Here is a 27,426-nt window from a genome sequence, read left to right as displayed (position 1 = left end):
AAACTGTTTTTATACGGTGTACCTACTGTGATCTACAACAACAGTTTATTACTGTAAAAAATATTACAGTACTGTGCTGTATACACTTTACAGTATAATACTGTCAGCTGCTTGGTTGCCGTTATACTGTTATTTTACAGTTCCTACTATATTCTCCATAAACAATTTATTACTGTAAAATATATTAAATACTGTAGAACCCCTGAAAGCACAGAAATTGCTCAGACAAGAGATGGCCTTACAACATTAGGCATTTATTAAAGCTGAAAATTTTCAACATCCATAAAATCCATAAAAACATCATTACTTGTGCTGAACAGCATCTCATATTCCTTTTTTCTGTAACTATAACAAGAGATGGCTAACATTACATTTATTACCTTTTGTATTGTCTGGTTTGACTGTTTGTAAAGCGTCAAGTACAAATTATCAGTATTTAGCTATTTGAGCCAGAATACACTGACGAAGAGCTTCATGAAATTGAAGAACGGAAGAGGAGAGAGAGAGAGGTGCAACAGGTAGAGGACGAGAGAGGAGGAATGGCTGCTGGAAGGCTTTAGCTCTGGAGATTGGTGGTGTACCTGTGAATGCTGTGCCCCAGTCCCCACAGAAGCGGAATGCCTCTGTTGCAAGGAATGGGACCGGTTGCAGCCTTATTTTCAAGGTCTGGATGTGACCAAGGACGAGACACCTCCACCTGGAGTAGTATCCAGCTGGGCTTTATCTACAGCTGGCGAGATATATTTCTGCCGTGCTTTGGAAAGCAGAGCTAAATGGTAAACAACACATTTACATGTCGTTTTCTGTAAGTTCTCTGACATTTATCCTAACGATATGAGGCAGTCTTTGTGGAAAAAAAGCTTGTTTAGTGGACTAACTTTGCACTTGAAAGGGTGCCCGTTCACTTACGTTTTAACAGGTCTGACGCTACTATGCGCCCCAGCCGTATCTAGGCTAACGGCTAACATGCTAACTATTATTTTTATGTCACTAGTCACTTGAAACAAATTTAGGCCGATAGGAGACAGGTTGAAATAAACCGAAATTTCCCTTTAACTTTTAACTCGAAGAATTCAGAGCTGTATTATCTGTTGACTGTAAAGTGTGGTGGCCAGAACAAGTTTTTGATCCAATCTGATATGAAAATGTATTTAAGTCATTTTTTTGGTGAAAATCCATTTACAATAAAATGTTGAGCTTGCAAGGATTTATCATGTATTTATCATATTGGCAAATTCTGAATGAAGCATTAAAATACCAGTCACGTGCAACTTGAAGGAGATCAGTTTTGCCCCTGATGGAAAGTAGCTCATAGCTAAATCTGATACAGAGCATCTCTGCTTTTTGTTTGAGAGTAATGTTTTTTAGGACATGGCCACTGACACATAAATGTAATGAAATAAACATTGGATGGATGGACCCTCCCACTTGTAAGCTCCCGCCCCACATCTCTCCACCCTTCCACAATCCTCCCATCCATCCATCCATCCATCCATCCATCATCTCTCTTTCCCCCTCTCTCTGCAACCTCCACTCATTTACTGACGACTAATCCACTGCCCAGCTTAATCCCTCAACCTCCACCCGCACACACACACACACAACTCACACACACACACACACACACACACACACTTTCTCTCTCCTCCTGCACACTCAGTCCCTCACACTCACACACAATCTCTTATATAAAATAAAACGCATACTCAAATACACAGTACCACAGATCTCACAAACTCATGAAGATCAGTGACTTTCTTTCATGAAAACACACATTCAACAACAGCCATGAATGATATCTTTCACTTTTATGAATGGAATGAAATTCTTATTTAAAACACAGGGACAGAACTGGCAGCTAGCAACCTGAAAGGTTCAGTTTAAAATGGGTCATGTTTTATGAACTTGATACATCCATACATACATTTCAAGCAGCCACTGGGTTCCTCTTGAAAATCAAGCACAAAGACCAAACAGTTGATCAGAAATATAAACTAGAGCGAGACTGATACTGTGCATTTTTGGGAGCAATGTTGATACCGATATTGGGGAGTAAAAATCCCAACCATTGAAGTTCTAAGATATCGTATGTCATTATCAGCACTTCCATGAAAGAAAGCCACAGTCAATCTCTAAGACATCACTCTCATTGGACTATTAGCAGAAACAAGCATTTTCAGTGACAGAACTCAGGAAATGGAGATTTTGAAGAATCACAAACACACCATGGACCTCTTTGAGATGTATGAGAATGAGTTCAGGGTCCTTTGCAGCGACTATGACGCCCTCCAGCTGGAGATTGCGGTGATAAAACTGCATCACACAAACAAACTCTCAGCAGAGAAGATGAAGAAAACAACCCTGAGTCAAGAAATTGACCAACTCAAGAAAAGAGTCGACAAAGTGATCAGCGTGAAGGCAGTCTCCTTCTCAGCAGTGGAGACATCTGGGCAGCACCTCCAGGTCAAGTGTTCTGCTAAATACCAGATATTCCACTGAACTCAAAATGGAGAAGTTCTCTCCAAAAAATGATGGAGCTCAACCACTAGCTCCAGATAGAGAGGGACCTGAGGGCCAAGGCAGAGGCCAAAGCAAGCGAGGCTGTTGACACTGCAGGTGAACTTGTGTGGAAACTGGAGGAGATGCACAACTTTTCAGATGAGCATTCAGTTACAACACAGATGCCTTGAGGGCCCAGGCAGAGGCTGACCAATCTGAGGCAATCAAGGTTGCAGAGGTACTTTGCAAAGATGCAGAGGACATGCAAGGGTCCTCAAGTTGTCACAAAGTGCTCTGATAATGCCCTGCAGAGGTTCAACACAATGGAGAAGAGCACTAAAAACCAGCCAGCAGGTACATGACAGAGAAGAAAGTAAAGGACGATCTCCAACAGGAAATTGTGGAGCTGCCCAAGAAGCAAAATGACCCGAGGGACCAGAACAAGACAGCCAGCCTAGGGGACTTTGAGATCCTGGAAGCTCTTTGCCAAGAATGGGCAGAGTTGAAAAGTGTCTCCAAGGAGCATTCAGCTAAAAGGCAGACTTTTGCCACCATCTGGAAATGGAAAGAAAGAAACAAAGTGGTCTCTGCCTTATCATGGCTCCTTCAAATGCTCGAGGAGGAGATGGAGTTGAGGGCCCGGGCAGAAACTGACAAACTCAAGGCTACTAGAGGTGGGGAGATACTTTGCCAAAAACTGGAGAAGTTTGCTCAAGATCCCAGGAAGGTAAAGCAAGGTCTGATGCCAAGACAGTGACACCCAGAGGGAAGTGAAGACCTGCTTCATTCTGTCTTTCTTTACTCTTATGACTTTGTTTTTCTTGAATTACAAAATGTGAATTCTCTGAAAAATAAATAATTAAAAAAGAATAATTGCAAATCTGGTGTGTTGACAGGACAAAGCTGGACATATGTATTAACTTTAGTCTTAAATTACTCAAACATCATCTCTGCATTATATACGATATAAAAAATCATTATGTCATTACAATTCAGGCAACAATATATCTATGATAAAATAATGTCAGACAAAAAAAAAAATCAGTCCGCTCTAATGTAAAGTATAAGCATTTGTGCTTAACAGGCTAAAACATACAAAAGCACCATTGCAGGGCAATTTAAAAGCTGTAGCATAAAATCTAATTCATTAAGCAGCAAACACCAGAAACCACAACTGATTAAGGCTTAATCTGGAGAATTACTTAAGTGATTTAATGATTTAATGATTTAATTACCATTTTCTGGTAATTTCTATTGCAAGTTCATGTGAGGACTTTTAGCTGCCATAGCTGTGTCCCCCAGCTGTCTATTTCTCTTCCTCTTTCCCATCCTTTGCTATGAAGGAGCCGATCAAACAACACCTACCCGCTGTCTAAAAAAGGATGGAGCAGTAGTCGTGGAAATACTACTGTGGTGAGAGAGTTAACCCGTGTTCCCCACAACTTGAATGAGTTTTTTTTTTTTTTTTTTTTCAAAAAAACCCTTATGGCCTCTATCGAATAAATACTGTTAATGGTCTTAATAATAAGTCACATGCAAATATGTTTGCTCACACTGCAACAAACTGAAGTAGTGCATTTAGCCATGTGTGGCACATTTTGCCTCAAATGTGTGTTTGGAGCAAAATGAGCATAAAAGTGGACAGAGGAGAAATGGATTATGCTGCAGGAGTGGTTTGAGAGGTTTCTTCAGACACTTTGATACTTTTAAAATACTAGGTTTGAGTGCAGTATTCCTTTTACATTTAAAGGACCACTTTCATTAGCTTTCCGTATTTGAGCAGAATTTGAGCAAAATGTTTCGCAGCATTTTGAAAGCATTTTCCAGAAGCAAAATATTTCTTATTAAAAAGCAAAATGTATTTCCATCCAAAGTGTCATGCCTGAAATGAGCTCTTTCACACATTCAGTGGCTGCTATCAAATGTGCACCTGCCAAAAAGTGCATTTATCAACTGAACTCAATTTTATATGAGATCAAATTATGTGCTCTGTATAAAAAATGAAAGATCAAGAACGACATGTCCTGCAAGCACCTACCTCGTAAACTACCACTTTTATGTAAGACCATATCAACAGTCAGTCTCCATCAACATTACACAATAATTTCATTTTAACAACTCCGATGAAATATTAATGATGACCAAACAAATACTTAGCAAAGAAAGAATATCAATTCATGACAAATTACAGATGACTGGACATCTCTGAACGCAGAAAAAAGCAATGTGGCATGTGACTCTTACAGAGATGCAAAAAGCTGCACACACAAACACACACGCAGACTGTACATTGTGCAGCGAGTGATGACTTGGACAGCGTGAATAATCCCCATCTGTTTAGGGAACATGCTACATTCCTCTGTGTCCGTCTCTCACTATGACAAACACACACACACACACACACACACACACACATATAAACAGACACAATCCCCTCTGAAGCTAAAAGGGTCCCTTGCAAGCCTCAAAAAAAAACACAAATGTTTGTACTGCATGACAAAGTCCTCTGAGGACACTGCTACAGTTGCAGGATTAAACTACTACCACAGAAATTATACTGCTCTTTTGGCAATAAAATCTGCGGAGTAATTACTTTAGGTGAAGTAAAGTGCATAGACACAAAAATGTACCAGTGTACAAGCTTTCCTGTAGATTATTTTCATCTTAATTTGGGTTATTTATTCCAGCTTTGTCTACTATTGTCTTGTACAAATACAAAAAATCTAGCTCTAAAGGCCAAGTTTTGGAGTTAACAACAATAAGTGAATCCAATAATAAATTGTTGACTGAGCTAATAAACCCGATGACAGAACTCTATGTCAAAAAATGAACTGTGTAAGTGAAATATTCCTTTAAGTGAACTTACCATTCATAAATTTGTAAAACTGATTCATGACCAATTCAAACAATGGGACATTGTGGTGAGAGGTCAATCAAGCACAGTCATTACACCCTAATACAGACCCGAAAAGAGGTCTAATCAAGCAAGAGAAGTGGAAACACCTGTCCAACAAACTAAAAACTACGTTTGTTACCTATAATCACTACAAGACACATGAATTCAGCCCGAGCTTTCTCTACCACTGACACAGTGCAAACAGTGTAGGAGCAGCCTGGTAATGCAAGCTGCTAATATGTCAGCATCACTTTCAGGGCCCTGGTTGTGTGCACGCTGGCTCACTGCCATGACTTACTGGCACACTTGAACAGAACGGAGCCATCGTTACTGTTGTTACTTTCATCCGTGCTTCACCTACAATGATGAGTGAAAATCTGCTGTGAGAAAGGCCTCTGAGTAACAAGTTGTTGTTTCATAGATTCAAGTTTGCTGATTTTCATGCTTTGGACACAGTGACACACAAGGTTTTCACCTGACAGCAGCAAAACATTTATTCATTCATTCATTCTTATCATTCTTATCCTATTCACGTTGGTGAAAGGGGCTGGAGCCTATCCCAGCTGACATTGTGCGAGAAGCGGGGTACACCATGGACAGGTCGCCAGACTATCACAGGGCTGACACATAGAGACAGACACACTCAGATTTACACTAACAGGCAATTTAAAGTTACCATTTGCCTAACCTACATGCCCACACTGACACAGGGAGAACATGCAAACTTCACACTGAAGGGCCCAAGCCAACCAGCACACAGATACAACAATAGATTTCTTACTCTTAACTATTTACACAGTAATAATCCAAGTAAAAAATGCAGTGGATTTCAACAAGAACATGGTTTGAGTGTAATAAACAAGTTGGGTTCTTACATTATATTGTATTGAATGATAATAATTATTATTTTGTTAATACTTTGACGCTGTCAGATCACACTGTAATTATTGAGGCAGCAAAACAAGCAGGTTCTCATCTCTCACTGCCTCCCTATCTTTTCACCTCAGTGCCGCTCTTGTGCCATGGGGAGCTGCTGTGACACGGAGAGGGATGACCCACTAGGTGTGTGTGTGTGTGTGTGTGTGTGTGTGTGTGTGTGTGTGTGTGTCAACAAAACAATGAAACCCGACACATCCATCCAAATATTGCCGGGAAAGCCCTCTGACGCAATCCACACATCAAGCCAATCACACACATGCAAAGGTGTTGTGTCTAGGCTTTGTGTGTCATCTGGCTGATGACAAATAGTGGCACAAGCAGCTAGCAGTGCAGTGCATGTGTGAAAAAACTAAACTATCCACATGGCTTGAGAACACCGGGGTTAAGAAAGAAAATATGACAGTATCTTTTTTACTATTCCCTACAAATTCAAGTGCTGAGGCGTCAACAACATGCAACACCAAGCTCGTTCTGAATGTTCTCACTGCTTCTCACCAGCTAACTAAAACGGCACTTTATTAATTCAGTTCTTGCTGATCTTCCTATTTCTACTGCTTTTTACAGGTTATTAAAAGCTCCAGTACACTATCACAATTTCTTTTCACAACCCAACTCAACTCAACACACTTTCTGACAACTAAAAATATTTTTGTCCAGTGTGTTACTTCCAACTCCTAACCAAACCTTTGAATTCTCTCTAACATCCTGATCTGTACCATCACACAGTATATCCTGCTGTCATGCACATTTTACAACAACAGGGATATATACGTGGCAGTAGCGTGTAATGACAAATGTACAATATACTTGCTCAAACCCCAGTACAGTTTCCCAGTATATCACTGAGCCTTGTTTCTGTATTCTCCAGACACTTACCAGTTCTTGGTTGGTAGAGTTGGAGTCGTCTCCGGGGAAAGGGATGTAGATGGCTAAGGCCACGCAGTTGGCAAAAATAGACAGCAGTATAAAGATATCAAATGGTCTGGGAAAAGAAACCGTTAAGGAACACAGAAATCTCAAAGAAAAACATTTTTAAAAATATATATATATTGGTATCAGGGTTTTGAAAGTTGGTGCATCCTTGGACACAGCAGGGCTTCATATATTAAGGCTGACTGAGCTGATGACAGAAGTGCCTTGTTTTTGTCACGGTGGCACAGAGGAACTAGTGTGTTATGGGATAAAATAACAAGCCAAAGTCATATAATAATGGAATTAAACTCACTTGAAAAGAATCAATGAAGACTTAAAGCCTCTGAGGCCAGGAAAATATTACATTTCAGCTTATAACGTTAAAAATTAAAATGTCAAAGTGTCTTTTTTCCATTATCTATGAATCTAATAATTCGTTCTTTTATCAACAGAGTGTCTACAGGTATCAGACACTTAAATTTAATGCATTTTTAGACCTTTTTACAATAATTTTAAACCAAATTGATTGAAATCTGGACAAATAATCTTTTTTTATCCAAGAATTGCAGGTAACTAGTATAAAGGCTTTATGTAGGAATATGGTTATGAGAGTGAAATAGGTTAATCTACATTTTGCCAACTGTGAAGTGCCAGTATGAAGTAAAAGACAGTGCTAGGTGCAGTGGTAGGTTTAACCACTGGTAACATCAAAGATGTGAATTTTCACTCAGAAGAGCTTGACTCATTTTGACAATGAGAAATTAAAAGATAGATAAATGAAATTAGATAAAATGTCTGTGGCAGTTAAGACCTCACAAATTAAGGACTATCTAATGACTTTTAAGGTCCAATATTTATAAAAATGAAATTAAGGTATCTCAAGACTTTAAGGACCTGCAGACACACTGATTGATCTGTCTATTTCATGAAATCATTCATCAATTAACCAAACTGATTATGAAACCTGCCTTCTATATATTCATAGTCAAGCACATGCAGCCTGCAGGCCGTTTCCACTGTAATAATAAAGTTATTGTTCATTATCTCACTGGCAGCGTGAGTTCATTTAAAGATGCATTCATCCATTAACCCCATTAACTACTCATCTATTAAGCTATGAAGTATTCTATCAAAACAAACATAATCCATGCAGACACTTAAGCATCCGCCATCCATCCATCAAACCAGAGCCTCTGTCTCTGGGCTAAAGGATACTTCCACTCCACCAGGCTGATGCAGGCCCTGCGGATGGGGTTGTTGAGGGTGAGGCAGAACAGAGCTCTGGGTGGCCTGCTGTTGGTAGATCCCCCCTGTTTTTTGCTTTTGGCATACTGCTGCCTCTTCCTCTGTGCCAGTGAGCCCACAGGAGCTGTTCCAGTGGTGCAAACTGAGGGCCGTGAAGTCATGTCGGGCTTTTCAACATCGCCCTGCGCTTGGCGAGCAGCGCTAATGGCGGCATGCCAAGCAAGGACTGGGCTGACACCAGTACCAGTGCCACCGGGGTTCTGGATGCCACTGTTGGCCCCGAGGAGGCCGGTAGAGGAGCCAACGGGTTTGCCAGTGCTGGACGGGGCCTGCAGGGGCTCAGGTGGATGGAGCTGTTGCAGACGGGTGTGGCTTTCTGACCAGGCGTCAGTGGAGGGAGTCGTCCTTTTGTTGCTGGCATACTGTGCCCCTGGAGGGAGAAGGTATGGAACAGAGAAAATTATTGTTTATAACAATATGAGACTGTGAGTGTGAGTACAAGCATGTGCAAACATCATGTTCCTCATGCAGCAGCTGATGTGTACTGTGTCAGTGAAACTATCTTTTTATAGCTGTTCTGGGTACCTACGTTTTTACAGTACAGGCCAAAAGTTTGGACACACCTTCTCATTCAATGCGTTTTCTTTATTTTCATGACTATTTACATTGTAGATTCTCACTGAAGGCATCAAAACTATGAATGAACACATGTGGAGTTATGTACTTAACAAAAAAAGGTGAAATAACTGAAAACATGTTTTATATTCTAGTTTCTTCAAAATAGCCACCCTTTGCTCTGATTACTGCTTTGCACACTCTTGGCATTCCCTCCATGAGCTTCAAGAGGTAGTCACCTGAAATGGTTTCCACTTCACAGGTGTGCCTTATCAGGGTTAATTAGTGGAATTTCTTGCTTTATCAATGGGGTTGGGACCATCAGTTGTGTTGTGCAGAAGTCAGGTTAATACACAGCCGACAGCCCTATTGGACAACTGTTAAAATTCATATTATGGCAAGAACCAATCAGCTAACTAAAGAAAAACGAGTGGCCATCATTACTTTAAGAAATGAAGGTCAGTCAGTCCGGAAAATTGCAAAAACTTTAAATGTGTCCCCAAGTGGAGTCGCAAAAACCATCAAGCGCTACAACGAAACTGGCACACATGAGGACCGACCCAGGAAAGGAAGACCAAGAGTCACCTCTGCTTCTGAGGATAAGTTCATCTGAGTCACCAGCCTCAGAAATTGCAAGTTAACAGCAGCTCAGATCAGAGACCAGATGAATGCCACACAGAGTTCTAGCAGCAGACCCATTTCTAGGACAACTGTTAAGAGGAGACTGCGCCAATCAGGCCTTCATGGTCAAATAGCTGCTAGGAAACCACTGCTAAGGAGAGGCAACAAGCAGAAGAGATTTGTTTGGGCCAAGAAACACAAGGAATGGACATTAGACCAGTGGAAATCTGTGCTTTGGTCTGATGAGTCCAAATTTGAGATCTTTGGTTCCAACCGCCGTGTGTTTGTGAGACGCAGAAAAGGTGAACGGATGGATTCCACATGCCTGGTTCCCACTGTGAAGCATGGAGGAGGAGGTGTGATGGTGTGGGGGTGTTTTGCTGGTGACACTGTTGGGGATTTATTCAAAATTGAAGGCACACTGAACCAGCATGGCCACCACAGCATCCTGCAGCGACATGCCATCCCATCCGGTTTGCGTTTAGTTGGACGATCATTTATTTTTCAACAGGACAATGACCCCAAACACACCTCCAGGCTGTGTAAGGGCTATTTGACCAAGAAGGAGAGTGATGGAGTGCTGCGGCAGATGACCTGGCCTCCACAGTCACCGGACCTGAACCCAATCGAGATGGTTTGGGGTGAGCTGGACCGCAGAGTGAAGGCAAAGGGGCCAACAAGTGCTAAACACCTCTGGGAACTCCTTCAAGACTGTTGGAAAACCATTTCAGGTGACTACCTCTTGAAGCTCATGGAGAGAATGCCAAGAGTGTGCAAAGCAGTAATCAGAGCAAAGGGTGGCTATTTTGAAGAAACTAGAATATCAAACATGTTTTCAGTTATTTCACCTTTTTTTGTTAAGTACATAACTCCACATGTGTTCATTCATAGTTTTGATGCCTTCAGTGAGAATCTACAATGTAAATAGTCATGAAAATAAAGAAAACGCATTGAATGAGAAGGTGTGTCCAAACTTTTGGCCTGTACTGTATATGTAGAATAATTTAAGGAGCTCTATGTGACATTCAGAGTATATTACTCAGTCTGAGATGGGATTGCCTGCACATGGTTCCAATATGGAGGTGGCTGAGTCGGTGGCTAGCAGTTAATGGTGCCAACAGTGGGAACAGTGCTAACAAAGGAAGTAGTGCTGACAAAGCGAATGCCTGCCACTGTGGGCCAGGATGACACTGTCAGCAGTTACCTCCATATGAGCTCAGTGCAGAGCAGCAGCGATAAGCTTGCCAGTGGGATACACACGAGGCCCCCAGGAAAGCCACTCACCCTTACAGTAAATTTTCCCCAGTGGCCATTCATGGTATTGCAGCAAAAAAATACCCTGCTGCCCAGAAAGCATTTTCCCCATAGGCCAACATTGTAAAAGACACGTTTGTAAAACTGCTGACAGAACACCTGGAACTCTAAATGAGGTCAGTTAAGAATCTTTTTATTCTGAATTTTTGAGCCATGGTGGTTTTATATTATGTAAAACTTTCCTCAAACTGAGAAAAGCAATTTAAAAATCCATGACATTATCACAATGTAAAGTCTGTAAGGTGAGCGGGAACTCAGCGGGAAGCCCTGACCTGTTGTTGCATAGCTGGTCAGTTGCTTTGTGTGTGCCACACAGAACCATGCCATTACCATTGTCTGTTTGTTTTTGTTGTATATCTTTGTGTCTGTGGGTGGAATGGAGGGGCAGGGGCTTTAATGTTATATGTGTTGCCCTATCAGAGTTTCTGTATATTGTTTTACTATAAATAAGGAAAATAAAAAAGAAAAACTTAGTAAAAATGCTCTCAGGTAGACAATCTATGTAACAGAGACACTGTTTCTACATGACCTTAAATATATTTTTGGCATTACTATACAGGGTATACATTGATACTGACATATCAGCAATAATCTAATGTCTGCTGATAATATCGCCCATGTTAATTCATCATCAGACTCTACTCTGCACTGACAACTTTCATCACTGTCTTACGTCTTTGTGCAGTTTTCATAGTGACAAGTGAAAATGTAAACCTCAATATCTATAAATCACACAAAGCAAGTATAAAATTAGGTAACAGAAGCACAAACACCCATATGTAAGTACAGCCAAAGCTTTTTTACAACAAAGGGGAACAAAGAGAAGTAAAGAAATGATAAGTAGTGAGTCTGACTATCTCTATGCAGGTTGTCCACTTGCTGTGAGTTAAGGGAGGATGTGTATTTCAATTTAAAATGACAAGTCAAATTCTGTGAGCAGAGACGTGCCAGAAATTTATTTGGGCAAACTGGAAAAACATGAAGATTCCTAATTAGGGGACTGAAGATACTTATTTTGTAATTAATGCAGATAAGAGCAGTGTAATTTCCCATTAATGTAATACCTTCTACAATGTTAACAGCGTATATGTGCTGAACATGTATCAGGACAAAAGAAGATGAACGCTGAACTTGAATTTCAAGGAGAAGATGAAGAAATGAGAAAGTGAGGAGAAGAATTGTTTGAAAGAGTGTGAAAGAGAGGGAGCACAGGACAGCCTGCATTAATGAGAGAGACAGAGAGAGTCATTAAAATCAATGCAAACCACGAGTGAAAAAGACAGTGCCCTTGACACAGTCACTTTGGTTCACTGCAGCTCTACAGCAGAATCCCATCAGACTCCAGTTACAGCTAACCAACATTTCATGTAATCTGAAACAGCTCTCACACTGAAATCCAAAACACTGACTGTTCATCAGAAATGTATCTTGAGAGCACCATAACTCTTCAGAGTGAATGAGAGAGCGAAAGACATGAATGAAGCCTCTCATGAACAACTGGAAGAGATGAATAAATTGCCAGTACACCAAAACAAAACAGAGACTATAAATCAATTGCTTACAGAAAGTTGGCACCAGATCTTGGATCAAATATTGGACTTGTTGCTAAAAGTGATTAAGTTAAGACGCTTTAACAGAAATTCTCAGTTTCTAATCTGAGTAATGATAACAAGTCCTCCTCACTCCACATAACATCACCTCAGGTGCAAAATAACAAGTGCAATCTGTACTTTACAGCTTCTCTGACATCTCTGCGATGTGACAAGAATAATCCCAGCCGCACATCTGTCACACACTGCTGGATAACAACTGTTGACTCCCTGGCTGTTGTTCTCGACTTTACTTTGACCTGTGGCAGCTTTTGAAAACAGCACTGTGTTTATGTGAACCACTTTTAGCAACTAACGGGATTTGGGGCGACTTGAAAAGTTCATTTAGCGCCGCTCAGTTCATTGTGGAGGGCGCACAGATCCAAAGCATCCTCCACAAGCTGTCACATGGCTCCAACACGGCCACTTGACCATAATATGAGACCAAACATAGTCAACCATTTTTCGGAGAACTGGCAGCAACTCGTTTCCCAGTGGATTTGACTGTTGCTGCCATTATAATCACCTAAAACAAGCGCTCACAGTGTTCATGCACAATCCGTGACCTAAATTAAGTTGGGAATAAATCCTGAGCGCAGACAGGACTCAGAGCATATAATGACATAGAATAAACACACATCCAGAGAATAAACCAAACCAGCGCTCTCGCCCCCTCTCTCTTGTGTCTCTCCCTCGCGCAGCGCTCCAACTCTCCTCCTGCGCTCCACGCACCGTTTTTACCTTCAGACTGTTCATCTGCTTCTTGCATCCTCGAATCCACATTGAAAAGATCCGTTTTAAATCCAACTCATCGTTGGAAGAAAAACAGCCCAAAATGTCGACGCGCGAGCCCGGACGGAGCCGTCAACCTGAATTATAAAATGTTTTCCGACCGCAAACCCTGAGAGGAGCGCCAAACATTTTCGCCACATCCGGGTGCCTGGCTGCAGATTCACGGCGGATCCGAGGGGACGCGCTGACAGCAGCAGTCAATCCACTGCTGTCAATTATTCCCACTGAGTCTGGGGATGGACAGATACGAGTTAGAGCAAGTGGCTATACTGGAATCACATGCAAACTGGATGTGCACCTGTTGCTGCCCACTAAACGTCAAGCGCGCGTTTTGAACATCTCGACCTCAGAATGAAGTCTGGCAGGATTGCCAAATGTTTACAGGCAGACAAATCTTACTATTTATTTATTTAAAAAAACAAACATAGCCTATAATTTGAATTATTTCCATGTTTACAAAAACATAATAACAGCAGTCACAAATAACGTGGATGTTATGTGAATGGGGACAAGAACTCCATCTTTAAAAACTGGGGAGAAGCCAACAAGAAGTCAATCTGTTACTAATAAGATGTAGTTATAAATCGTATTAACAGTGTTTCTATAGGCTGAGTTAAGCAGCATGTGACACAGTGACACAACAAACACAGAGTTAACAAATAAAGGCCTCGTCAACTAAAGTTTGGTCCCTGAAAATGAAGCCTTACAGGCGACGGGTCTGTTTGCATTCAATGTACAAGACCAAAAACAATGAAAAAAATGTGTTGAATCTGCCAAATCTATATTTCTGTCCACGTTTCAGTTCAAAGCTTTACATGCAGCCACATCACACGACTCATTATGATGCTGAAGAAACAATTCGGAAAAGTAACAGTCTGTCTGACTTTCCCCTGCCAGTGTAGTTTAGCAGGATAAACACCATGCCCTCATCCTCTCCATTAAGCCCTACATTGCTGTATCCCAGGTCCTTTGACTTACCCCTCAGGGGTCTTCCCCTTATAATGAACGGCATTCTGTCACCTGGCTCTTCTCTGGGGCCTCATAGCGCCGTTTTCTGCCCTCACTCCGCGGCGATTCGAGAGGAAATGAGTTGTCGGAGCTGTGCTGGAAGGTTACCAGTGATTGGATTACCTGTGCCTGTATGGAGGATAACAGTTTCACGGTAGCGCGTAATCCTCCGATTATAATCCCTGCTCCGATGTTCCCTCAACGGAGGCAGGTGATGCAGGCAGCTGCAGGTCAGTTTGACCAAATAACCGGGCAGAGAATTGAATGTTTTTTCTTTCAACTTTAATATATGATGGTTTTAAAGCATTTCATCCAAATAATTATAATGAATATGGGCTACAGCATTGGGGGCACTTCAATGATTTACTGAGTTCTTTCATATATATTTTTTTGTCACAAGGCCCACCTGTGTGACATTTTGGTTAGGCTGCGTTAAATTAAAAAGTCAAGAATTAAAATAACAACAGAGATCTTGTGAATTCAAACAGCGGGTTCACTGTGAATAAAACCCAAACTGCATAAAGGTTCCCAGAGAGACGAGACCCAAACATTAGTATTGCAGCGCAGCCCTGTGGTGTTTTCATCACATGAAGATACTGCCAATGTTTTTTTTTTCAACAGATACATAGCCTTTAATTCTTAGAAACATTATATCAGTCTGTAATTTTTATTATTGTGTATTCAACACAACTATATCCTATGTCTACGGTGCCGTGATTGTCACCTTAATTAATGAGCCTACATTTTGTTTCTGAGTCGTGCAGATTTATTTTTGTTAAATTTCATTTACTTTAATTTAATTTGATTTGATTTAATTTGATTAAATTTAATTCAATTTAATTGAAAAGGTACACATGCTGAATCGCAAAATAGTTGGCCATATCATTGCCTATTATTGTTAGGTATTTACCTTGAAACAAATAATATTTTTAATCATTAATTTTATTTATTTTGTTTATTTGTAATATAAACCGTTTGATTTTGAAAAGCACACTGGCTAAGACTAAGCTCATCAGGCTGCCCACCATTTCCTGCAAACATTTCGTTTTTAAGCGGCACTCAAACAAATTGGGAATGACCTATTTTACGTTTCAGACTAATCTCTGCAGAATAAACAAATCTCTCGGAAACTTTCTGAGAGCGGTCATTTCCGGGGACAGCGGAAGTTATAAGTGTGTCTCCAGAAATCTGTCCGTGCGGGAGCAACAATCACATCCAAGATGGAGACCGTAAATGCTGGTCAAATGATGAGCTTAGCTGCTCTACAGCGACAAGACCCGTACATAAACAAACTTCTCGATGTTACCGGCCAAGTGGCTCTCTACAACTTCAACTCCAAAGCGAACGAATGGGTAAGTCTGTCAAAAGACCCGGAACAGTTTCGGGATAGCCGTCAAAAGTATGCTAAGTATTCACTTAGCATGCTAATGCTAGCTCCTTGATAAAAACATTGGAAAACACTGAGGAAATTGTTAGTATTTGTCAAACTGTAACTTAAACAGACATGTTCACCGACATACGTATTTGATATCAGTGTCATTATATTAGTGTTCCCAATATCTTTTTGTCCCTAAGTTAGCGCTACCTTACCTGAGCTAACGTAAGTTAGCTAGTGACGCCAACAGTCAGCGGCCGTTTCTATTATTCAGCATGTTTTGATTAACGGCTCTTTTTTCAACATGTAACGTCACTTATCATTTTAGGAGAAGACCGAAATCGAGGGCACCCTGTTTGTTTATGCAAGGTAAGCAAATAAAGTGTTGTTTATGTTTATTATTTATCACGACAACGATGAAGGTTGTTTACTTGTTCAGAGTTTCTTGGCGCTGCTATCTGACGTATCCTGCGCACGTGTTTAGGCCGCAGTCCTTGTAAACAAACATTTTCTATGGTTCATGTAGAGATGCAGAATATCTTATTGCCTCTGGTGTGTTTGCTTCTTATTACAGCCCTATGCACACAATTTTTATGTATTAGACTGAGTGTGATTGTAAATGCTCATAGTTTCGACACTGAAAGAATATTATGTGTTTAGAAAGAAAAGGCACTTGTCTTTTATTTTGTTTAAGTCTTCTGTTGCACTAAATAATAAATATTTTCTAGGTAATATCTTTCAAGTGTGAAGATTTGTTTGGCTCTCTCTTCATATTCCAAGTTTTTTGGCTTGGTTACACCAAATAAGCAACTTTAAGACATCAGCCATAGCTCTGATAACTTATGATGGCCATATGTCAGTTTTTTTGTTTTTAACTTCTAAGACAAATCAATCTATCATTTAATTATAAAACAAATTAATTGATCAATCAATAATGAAAATATCTGACATTCTACTTACTGTTTACTGAGGGGTCATCTTTTTCTTTCACCATCAAACACTTTTGTATTATTAGTTACCAGGAAATGTAAATAAATTTTTTAACATGATGTATTTATTCATATAAGATCACTTTGCATTTCAATAAATTCATTGATTATATCATATTTTAAAGTCATGCAAATAATAGTAAAAAAGTTGCTAGTTTTTGGTCATGAAAAAAGTAAGATTTTGAACTTTTACTGAATAGAGTGTACAAGGTGTTGTTCAGTGTGATCAGGAAGGTGATGGTTATGTTTTATACTGCCAGAGTATTATCTTACAGTGTTTGCAATCTTTATTCAACTAAGGTCTGCCTCGCCTCACCACGGCTTCACCATCATGAACCGACTGAGCACAGAGAACCTGGTGGAGCCGATCAACAAAGACCTGGAGTTCCAGCTGCAAGATCCCTTCCTGCTCTATAGGAACGGCAACTGTGAGTGTTTTGTAGAATAGATGCCTTGAAAAAGTAGATATCATACGCAGTACAGACATAGTGTACTCTGTGTCAGGGTGGATTCAGATTAGATGTAATCAGAGATTTAATGACTGGGATACAATATTCTGGGTTCTTCATTGTTTCTTGAGGAGTTAAGGGCCACTATTCCAATGTACATAGCTGCAGGTGAGCCCCACTTAATTTTAAGAATCTGCATGATGAGAAATATGAGATGTTGTCCCAGCAAAAATGCTGATCAAGCTTTTGTCGTCACAACATTACAAATGCTGTGCAAAATGTCAGAAATCCTGTACTGTCTGTAGCAATATCATGTATTGGTTCATAGCTGCAGAATCTGTTTCTGTTACTCAACTACTATGAAACACTGCTGTATCACAAAAGATTCTGTCAAAGAAATGTACACACACTGCATACTTAGCAAGTAGACAGCTGTGTAGGTGTTGGTTACAGTCAGCATGGAAACACACAAATGGAACAGAACATAATGGTACCTCTGAAAATGCCGAACAAACAACTCCCCAGCGTTCTCCGGAACATCTCTTTTCCCTTTTGCTTGAAGTCATTTTGGCGTCTTGGAGGCGCATCAATCAAAAAAACCTCTTCCGAAGAGTTTTTTCCACTCATGGCCTCGCACAGGCCGAGCAGATGGCATCAGTTTCAGCTCGGTTTAGCGACAGTCAGTATCATTCTGCATTGGGACCACATCCAAAAGGACCTATCTGTCTGATTATAAATCTGACAAGTTTTTGATGTATTTTTGATGATAGAAGTTGTGCTTCTGCTGATGGTGTTATCCAGTGAGGTGCCAGTGCTGCGGTCAAACTCTTCTATCTTATATGGAAAGAGTTCTGTAAGAAGTAAGGTGAAAAAAAGGAGTGATGAAGTTCCTCAGATCTTGAGAAAGTAACTAACAGTGCTGCCTCCAAGGTAATCTATTATAAGTCTGAACAGGAGTTTCATCAATGCAACGAATAAGGATTTGGACTGTTTTCCCATTTGTTTGCTTATAAGGAAAAATAACATGGCCAGGGTCAATGTCAAAGTAGACTGCTCCCCTTTTGGACTGGGTTTGCCCATCAGTCTGCCTGGTATGGAAGACATGATGAAGTTTCTTGTTAGTATTCAGACCAGAGCACCTTCTCCAGAAGCCTCACTTGAGTCCAAGTGCTGTTGTTTGCATTTTAATTCCTCAGAGTGGGTGAAGTTGCAGAACGACAGAAGTGGGTACAGTTGTTATGTAGAACACTGGTTGACAATATTCCTTGAGTTTTGCTGGAGGCAGTTCCAATCTCTGGCAGCTGTCAGTCACCTCTTGCCCTTCAGTAATGCACCTCACTGGCTGAGGATCCTTTTTGGTAGTTGTCACATATCACTTGGTTAGCATGTAGTGTCTTTCTTTGTGACTCCTGTGAGGGTGGAGTTGTTATGGAATAGATTTCAGGTTTCTGAGAGAGAGAGAGAGAGAGAGAGAGAGAGAGAGAGAGAGAGAGAGAGAGAGAGAGAGATCCTCAAGGTGGTTCTCAGACTCCTCCTTCTGCTGTGAACCAGGAAGAGACAACAAAGGCTTAGTGGGAGCAACAAAGAAGTTTGATCGAAGAATCCAACACAGAGAGAAGCTGATTATAAAAATACACTTGTGTGTTGCTTCACTTTGAGTCCTGGTGAATTCCCAGTCTGAAATTCACAAGTGTACTCAAACTTGGAGAGTGCTTTTTAGAGAGACCAGTGTACTTAGACACACACACCTGTTTACACCTCTCCATATTCCCTTTGGTACCAGGAGATGCTACGGGGAGGTAAACACTCAGGTTGCTAGGTTACGTCAGTCTCTTGAGAGACTGTGAATACGCCAGTATTTCGTCACATACACACACACACACACAAATGACACACAAGCTGAGCCAAATTAACCAGTTATTGTTCCAGCAAAAACTGCTGACATACAGTTTGTTTTATTGTGCAACAAGTTGTCAGTTTTCTTTGGGTGATGGTGAACGTTGTGTTGGTCATCACTGTTTCATTTAGTGAGCCCGTTAACCTGTTTTTTTTTTTTTCCCAGCAAAAACTGTCTCTTACTTTAACATAGCTAATACAATTACACCATCAACTGTTTGACAGCCACCTAATTATCAAAAATAGGTTGAATACTTTCCCAGTCTTTTAGTTTCTTGATTTGTGTGATTTAAATGAGCACAGATGCTCCTCATTATAGTCACAGTGAAGGTTTTGTAAAGTGTTTTTGGAACTTGATAGAAATTATTGATTGTTTTTAAAACAAATATTTCATGCTGCATTGAGATTAAAAGTATATTATGCAGGATGTCTCTAACAAAAAACATTGTATAGACTCATAAAGGTAATTCTGCCCAAGCATCGCTTAATAATAATTTTGATAATGCATTCTATTTATAGACGCCTTTCAAAGCACTCAGGACACTAACAAAACACAGTTTAAAAAACAAAACAAGCAGCAACGATCCAAAGATAATAAAATCAAACAATTCCATAATATACAATAAAAGTTAATAAAAATGACTAGACAAAAATCATAATTATAAATATGAGGTATAAAATCATTATAAAGTCGTCATCAATGCAAGTCTGAATATGTGTGTCATCATTAAATCCCCATGAGAAGTGTGTGGCAATGCATTTATCTGCAGAGACTCTGGCCTCTGCTGATATTTTCTGATTTTCCCCTAATTTTGCTGTGGTCAGTCAGGATATTCCCGGGCACAGCACGTAGTTGAGGTCGAGATTGCTTGGAAAGTAAACCTTGAATAATATTGATAAATGCCATACAGTAGCAGGCCTGGGCAGTATTGTGTTTTCTGTTTTATTATCCAAAACTTACTTATAAACAAAATGTAAAACCTTACAATTAATTATTTTAGTTGATTTATAAAGTTTGTCTATGTGTGAGTAGTTTTGTCTGTTGTAATGCTGAAGTGTAATATACAGTATCCGTGTTCCTCTTGCAGTGGGTATCTACAGTATTTGGTTCTACGACAAGAGGGACTGTCAGCGAATCGCTCAGCTAATGGTCAAGTAAGTAGCCAGACATATGTATACTTTATCAGTGTTTTGATGGTATAGAACAGTACACTGTTAGCTTTTCAAAGTTTTTTTTCACGTATAGGTGTTAGCTTTAATAGCATCTCTACATTTATCACAAGGAGTATTTGAGTCCACATTTAACAAAGCAAATGATAGTTAAGTGTCTATATTTCCTGCTTTCACTCTCTCCCAGGATTGTGAAGCAAGAAGCAGACCATGCCCAGAGAGAGTCACCAGAGAAGGCAGAGCCGGGGAGGACCAATGGTGTCGCAGAACCACGGTCCATCGACATCCTGGAACTGCTCAGCAAAGCCAAGGAGGAATACCAGAGAGTGAGGAGGCGGACACACACATCACATGTTATTTGGGTTCTTAGATGAGCAAATGTGTTTTGCTTTTTATGTGTTTTTAGTCCTGGCACTGGGTATTTCTTAACTGTCATTGCAGTTTATACAAACAAAAAAATCAATTTGGATCACAGACTGCGTGTGACCTAAGGAAAAAATATAGCATCAGTAGTACTCCATCCATACCTCTTCAACACTGTGTGAAGCACCTTCACAGGTCTGCTGACTCAACAGAAACAGACTCATAAGTATGCATCTCTAAATCTGGGATTATTTCAAGTCGGGCATTGGGGAATGTGTGTGTGTTTTACAGGCACAGGCAGGTGAAACAGATGTATCTACAGAGCCTAATGTGAAAGCAGCTGTCAACACCACAGAGCATGTGCACAGCACACCTCTACCTGAAAAGGTACATACAGTACACAAACATGTACGCAAAGGTCTGATGTTTATTCATTTATCTGTACCATTTTATGTTGTGAGTGTTGTCATCCTGTTAAATCCTACATACAGAGACTGTGGAGGAGGGCAAAGAGATGGTGCATGTCTTTATCTCAGGTGTCAATGTCAGCCGTTTAGCATTTGGCAGCAGAAAGCTGCTGATAATGTAGGATGTAGTTGAAAGCAGACGGACACACTCCTCCAGCCTCCAGGTTTTATATCAGACGCAGGGCTGACACAAACAATTCTTCACAATTGAGATTGACATATAGGTGGGTTTATTTTGGGTCCAGCTCTCATTTAGCAAAATACTGCATTTGTAAAGCTCCAACACCAATGGATCCTTTTTAAAGCCATTATTTGACAATTAATGGTTGACATCTTACCCCCTAAGCTACGTGGGCTCCTGTCATTATTCCCTCTCCATATAATTATTTTTAAGATGAGTCAGATCTATTATTAACATTTTAGACCTATTAGGATCATTTGAGGTACATATTTGTACTCTGGGTTTCTACTAAAACTTGTTTATATGCTTTAATGTTCAAAAAAACACTTTTATTGTTCTCATTCTGTCAGTACTGAGCCATCTGTATTCACCTTCTGTCTGAAATGCTTCGTTTAGCGCCTGTCTCTTTAAGACCCACTCCCGAAAAGGCCCAGTCTGCTCTGATTGGTCATTGTTTCTTGGTCTTCCCCATGTCGGTGTACTGTCACTGCATTGGACGAATTGCTGTAACAGAGAATAGCAGCACTTTCTAATGCGATAAATCAAAGATAAGAGCTTCTAAATCCAGATTTTCCCTAGTGGACATTTCCCAGCAGAAATGTGATCCAAAATTGGTGCGGAATTTGCAACATCAGTTACCAAGTTGACATGTTTCCTGACGTTTGCATGTAGCAATGTATGTAATATATAAAGTTGTAGTAACATGCCTGCAGCAGATGACCATCGAAAGAAATCTGTTAGAAGCTGACATCACATTGTCTTGAAAGTAGAAAAATCGTTTACCTTGTTCTGAATATCCGACATTATATATGACAGAAAATAGGGAATAGCATAATAGGTTCCCTTTAGATTCCCAGAGTCCATTGGTGCATCCTCATATTGCTGGTTTTGTCAGTTTTTATACAGTAATCTGAAAGACCTCTTAAACTGCTGTACTTGATTTTTCTGTGTCAGCACTGCTTTGTATGGGTTTTGTATGATTTCCTCTGCAGCTCAGGTTTTTTCTTTTTACCCACCAGAGCTCTCATACAGTGGTGAAGCAGATCACAGTCGAGGAGCTCTTTGGCTCATCCCTCCCTAAGGACACCTCTCTACCCACAATGCCCTCACAGAACACCACCACTGCCTCCAGTGATCCCTCCACTGCTTACCTCCAGAACCAGTCTTATCCCCCTCCAGCCCACCAGAACCCACTCTTTCCTCCCCCTCTCGCAGCCCAAGACACTGGGTCGGGTCAGCGCCACCAAGTCCCCGGCTTGCTCCCAGCTCCATATGTGCTACACCCCAGCCCCGTTTTCCAGTCAGTGGTCCCCAGGTCAGATCCCCAACCTCGATGCTCAGTCTCCCCGCTCATGGTGCTTCCGCCTGGCTCAGAGCCTCGAGTTGCTCCCCCTGGTCCTGCAGCACCCCCAGCAGCTCCTACGACCTATTTGGGACAGGATATGCTCAGCGCCCTCAAAGCGCCAGTGCCATCTGTGAATTCGGACATCCACAAACCCATCCTCGCACCCAACTTCCTACCAAGCGCGCTGTTCCCACCCCACAGCTTCCAAGAACCCATGGGGAAACCCCTTCTCCAGCACAGCAAGGAGATGGATGTTTTCTCTCAGCCCCCAAACCTGATCAAATCCATGTCTGTGAGTTTTTTTCTTAGCAGCTGATTCTGTGGATCTCTTTGATGATGTTACCCTCATTAGTGTATTTTATGTCACATATACTTTTATACCACAATAAATCAGGTTATAATCCAGCATCTTGTTTGTTATAATGGCACTTCTTCTCCTTTGTCTCACTCCGTCTTCACGCTTTCTATTCTCAGGCTGTTCCCATGAGTCCAGGTCTTGCTGTTCCAGGGCAGTCGATGTCTGTACTTCTCTCCCCCAGCGCCTTCCAGCAGTCCATCAATAAGACAACAGCTGCAGCATTGGTGGTCCCTCCTGCCCCCTCTGAGCCCTCCTCCACCTCTGTAGGCACTTTAGAGCCTCCACAAGCAGCCTGCAGCAAAACACAGCTACAGGATACTCTGATACACCTCATTAAGGTAAACAAAGGGCATAAAATACATAAAAGCAGTACTGTTGGTTCTTTGGAGTGGAAAACCTTAGGGCTAAAGCTGTTTTCTATCACCATACCATTGCAATTTCAAAAGAAAAGGCTCTATTGTATAGTTAAAGGGTTAGTTCACCCAAATTACAAACAAGGAAAGCTAGTAAATACTCATTTCTGGTCTAAATTTAGGATATAGACCCAGGGACAACATTTTGTTGCTGTGCAATAGTTCCTGGTGGCAAAATAGTTAGTGTTTCAGAGCTATAACTCTCTGACCTGGCAGATCAGCGCTTCAGGGATAGTTTTGGGTTTGCTCGGAAGCCAACGGAGCTTCTTGGCCAGCTTCCTGGCTTCAGGGTGCTTCCACCTTCTGTCTGAAGTTGAACCCAGTGACTCTGAGGAGCTCTGATGCTGGCCTAAGAGCTCCATGACTGGTTTCCAAGCTTCTTGGCACTTTGGCCTCTCGTATAAACTTTGCATTCTCACACAGATGTGCTCTTGGGTTGCAATATTTTGGCACAGATGGATTTAACATGAATCAGCACTTGGGTAGTCATACCAATGTAATTCATCACCTTTACAAGTACAAAGTTTGGTACCCTATCCTACTACAGACCTCACTATCTACAGTTTTCATTGGAACGTGTTTCTGCCAAAGAAGTGGTTCCAAGAAAACAATCGACGGTGTTGTGTGAATAACGGAGACCCTGATTCTGAAAAGAGATGCTGCTGTTAAGATTAGAGTCTTAGTGTGAAAAGTCACACCTTCAAAAGAATTCAGATGTAGTAACAGTTTTACAGTTTTATGTTTCCAGTTAAAAGATTGAATTCCAATGAAAACTGTCATCTTATTGTGTAAACACACACACTCAGGTGTAGTTTGTTCATTCCTCTCTGTTCACTTCCTCCCATCTAGAACGATCCAGACTTCCTCAGTGCCATTCATGATGCTTACCTGCAGAGTCTCTCCAAGGACTTCAGCAACATAAAGCTATAGTCTGCTTCAACCATCACTACTATCACTCTCAGTGCTACGACCCCTTTGTGACTTTTGAAGAATCCAGACATTAATGGGAGATAGAAGAAGTGCAGGATAACAGGTTTTTGACACACTGTACACCACAACTCTACAAACTACTCTGTTTTATGGGGAAAATATAGCATGCAGCGTGCCGTTCAACCCTCTGATCTTCACTCCAAACTTGTTTTTTGAGTTCTCACCTGAACACTGACGCTGTCCTGGCTACTCACGTTAACTTGGATCGACTTTTTTGTCTGCTTTATTAAGCCAGAACTACTGTTGGGAGAGAAGCAAGGAGATAAAACTTGCCAGTGTGGCCTTGAGTTTTCATATTCACTTTATAAATATGATAAAACAGTTTGCCACGCACTGGTAAAGTTAAGCTGTTGCTGGTTTATTTCACTTGAGGACGGGACCAAAGCAGAGCTTCGGTGACCTCAGATCATTACACTCTTAACCTTTGGACAGATGATTGTGGAGCTTGAACAGTATGAGAATCACAGATGCTGCCTCTCTTACTCATATGTCTTTGGACTTCTCGCAGTGCGGGAGTATGGGAACAGAGAAAACAAGAGAAGAGAAAGACCTCTGTGCTGAGGACCTCAGAACTGTTTTGGGGGTCTTTGCAGACAGACTGTCTAACTGTGTGGCATTAAAAGGACTGCTCATTTTCGCTTTTTGACCTTCACCCTCAAAGCATTGCTAAGGCCTGTATTTTCCTGATAACACTGCAGAGATGGCGAACAATTTTTGTGGCATTTTGTTTTTGTCGGTGTCCTTTATTGAGGAGATTGTTGAGGTTTTTTTTTTTCCCCCCAACCCTTTTCCAAGGAAGAAAAAGAACTTCCGTTATTGTTTGGAGAAGCACTTGCAGCTAAATCTAAGAATCAGTTCCTCTCAGCTGCTCTTTTAATGTTACGTTACAGACTGCAAAGTGTTCATAAACACTACCCAGCTTCTTGCTACCTTTCTCCACATTTCTCTCTACCCTTGCTCTTTCTCTCTCTGTGTGTCTTTTTCCTCGTCTGTGTCGTTCATCTTTCCTCCACCAGCTGAGCTCAGTACTTGATGTTCTTGGAGAGGAACGTGCAATAGACGACAGTCGCTATGCCTTTAGAGATACCAGCATTTTGGGATACTTTAAGATGGTACAGTAGAACTAAATTTATTTGAACCACTGGGTTCTGGTTCTGCAACGATGTTGAATTTAAATATCACAAAAAACTAAACACAACTTGCTATTGATTTTTGGATCATGTTTACCTTCACACCTTAAATATAAAATAGAGAGCTGATATGCTTTTGATAGCTTCAGTAAGTTTCAAACCACTTGAGTTTCAACCTGTAATCCAAATTAATGATGAAAAATATAAACTACCTCTATTCCTGTCACTAAATTTATTTTTTCTGGCCACAGCTACGTCTCAAGTCACAAGACTGTGAAGACAAATTGAATTGTGGTACCTTGTCAGGCTTTTTTGCAGTAAAAGGCTACTGCAGTACAGAACCATTAACCCTGCAGAGCGCAGTAGGGAACAGGAAACAGCACATCTGTCTATTGATGCAGTTTGAGAACAAATAACTGATCTAATGTGCATCAGAAAATCAGTTTGAAAATAGTACAAAAAAATGCTTATTATGTGGCTTGGGTGTATTTTCCACCACACAACAGGTTACTAATAAGTTTCAATTGCCCTGTTGTCACAGAATGTTCAGCGCATACAAGACCATTAAAACTAAAAAGCATAAAAATTTAAGTTGTAGTTTTCTTGCAAATGGTACAGTGATGTTTGGCGTCAGTCAGCTCATGGATGATCAGGCTGCTTCTACACACGCTACTGTTCAGATGTCTGTAGTTCTCTAAGCATTCAATACGCAAAGTCATAGGAGACTTTTTTTTCCAGGTTTTGCAAACATGAATTGCTGAAAATTTGGAAATGACTCACAGGAGTGATATGAATTTCTGCATAAACACCTGTCTTGATTGTGATAACACAGCTCTTCATTTGATCTTGCTATTTGAATGTATTTGATTCTTTGCAATATGTATGTGCCAGTCTTGTTGTCTTCTGTGTCCTGCATATTTAAGTTGAACTCAGATCCACATGCTTTCAGTACCAACCAACAATGTTTTTCTTTCTCTTTTTTTAATTTGCAAAATCAAGATTCATAATGTGAAAAGAAAATGTCCACAGCCAGGGAGCAAATCAAATAATTTGTACCCTTCTTTGCCCTGTTGTTATTATTTTTTCATTTCGGAGGTCATGTTGCCAACACCACTGGCATGTGTTGGTTAAATAAACGCACACAGGAAAAATGACTGAAACCATAGACGTTTTTTAATCCCGGTCACATATTTAAGGTTTTATGATTATTTTAGGCGTTGGTATAATTTATCGTATCGGCCAGAGATTTGATTTTGGGAAAGTCTTTGCAGAAATTATATTAATTTTCCAAAATTGTTGCCACTGTACATAATTTGGTTTATTTTGACTATTTTGTGATATTAAAGAATTGAAAATAGAGTTGTCTGTTTTTGTTTGCTGCTGAGAGCAGCCGCTGTTTCTGTCAGCTGTGGAAATAAGATTTAAAGATTAAACTGGAAGTCAAGTCGAGGCATTCGTTATCATATGCACGGTAATAACAAGTTTCTCTGTACCATGAAATTCTTTTTTGTCTTGTAGCTTGAAATTAAACACAGTATAGAAGATGAAAAATATAAATATGACAACATAGAAAGTATTAAACAATATCAGAAGAGATAAAGTATCCAAATAGCACTATGTTTTAACCTGGACGATTGTGTGACTTGGAATTAACGTTTTTTAAAAAAGGTTCCCAAGTTACTTATTTTTCTGCCAGTGTTGTAAAAGAGCATGAATTAAGAGAAAATAATTCAGAGGTACAGGAGAAATGTGCAGTTTCTCTTTTGTACCACCAGATGTCACCAGGTGCTCACTGTTGATCTGTTGTACTCAATGATCTCTGGTTTTAACGCCATCAACATTAAATCGTAATCACTTGGTATCAGTCCCA

General features: G+C 40.5%; 2 protein-coding genes across 10 annotated transcripts in view; one reads left to right on the top strand and one right to left on the bottom strand.

The window, feature by feature from the left end:
* The window catches only part of cacna1db (calcium channel, voltage-dependent, L type, alpha 1D subunit, b), a 128,478-nt gene extending 114,026 nt beyond the window's left edge, over positions 1 to 14,452 (bottom strand). For 8 of the 9 annotated variants that reach the window (XM_078170169.1, XM_033628769.2, XM_078170175.1 and 5 more), the window contains exons 1-3: positions 14,401 to 14,452; positions 8,462 to 8,921; positions 7,211 to 7,316 (exon numbers count right to left, since the gene is read on the bottom strand). In XM_078170169.1, the coding sequence (XP_078026295.1) occupies positions 7,211 to 7,316; positions 8,462 to 8,921; positions 14,401 to 14,434 (600 nt within the window). In that variant the 5' untranslated portion in view covers positions 14,435 to 14,452. Of the gene's footprint in view, positions 1 to 7,210; positions 7,317 to 8,461; positions 8,922 to 13,371; positions 13,595 to 14,400 lie in introns of those variants that run through there. The other variant, XM_033628770.2, reaches the window with a different exon arrangement.
* A 1,169-nt stretch (positions 14,453 to 15,621) lies between these two features.
* Positions 15,622 to 26,913, top strand: dcp1a (decapping mRNA 1A). The gene is made up of 9 exons (XM_033629994.2): positions 15,622 to 15,782; positions 16,134 to 16,174; positions 17,095 to 17,222; positions 20,228 to 20,294; positions 20,497 to 20,635; positions 20,964 to 21,059; positions 22,340 to 22,957; positions 23,140 to 23,361; positions 24,286 to 26,913. The coding sequence occupies exons 1-9, from the start codon at positions 15,651 to 15,653 to the stop codon at positions 24,364 to 24,366; spliced, it is 1,524 nt and encodes a 507-aa protein (XP_033485885.1). The 5' UTR covers positions 15,622 to 15,650; the 3' UTR covers positions 24,367 to 26,913.
* Positions 26,914 to 27,426: the final 513 nt, after the last annotated feature.

The sequence above is a fragment of the Epinephelus lanceolatus genome, chromosome 8 (genome assembly GCF_041903045.1).
Source record: "Epinephelus lanceolatus isolate andai-2023 chromosome 8, ASM4190304v1, whole genome shotgun sequence".
In the NCBI taxonomy this organism is placed as follows: domain Eukaryota; kingdom Metazoa; phylum Chordata; class Actinopteri; order Perciformes; family Serranidae; genus Epinephelus; species Epinephelus lanceolatus.
The sequence above is the reverse complement of the archived record's forward strand: the minus strand, read 5'-3'. Positions and strand labels throughout refer to the sequence as shown.

Bases quoted from the DNA above. Each gene is read 5' to 3' on its own strand.
- dcp1a (XM_033629994.2), top strand. From the start codon at position 15,651: ATGGAGACCGTAAATGCTGGTCAAATGATGAGCTTAGCTGCTCTACAG. The intron at 15,783-16,133 runs GTAAGTCTGTCA...TTATCATTTTAG, and splicing joins ACTCCAAAGCGAACGAATGG to GAGAAGACCGAAATCGAGGG. The intron at 23,362-24,285 runs GTAAACAAAGGG...CCTCCCATCTAG, and splicing joins CTCTGATACACCTCATTAAG to AACGATCCAGACTTCCTCAG.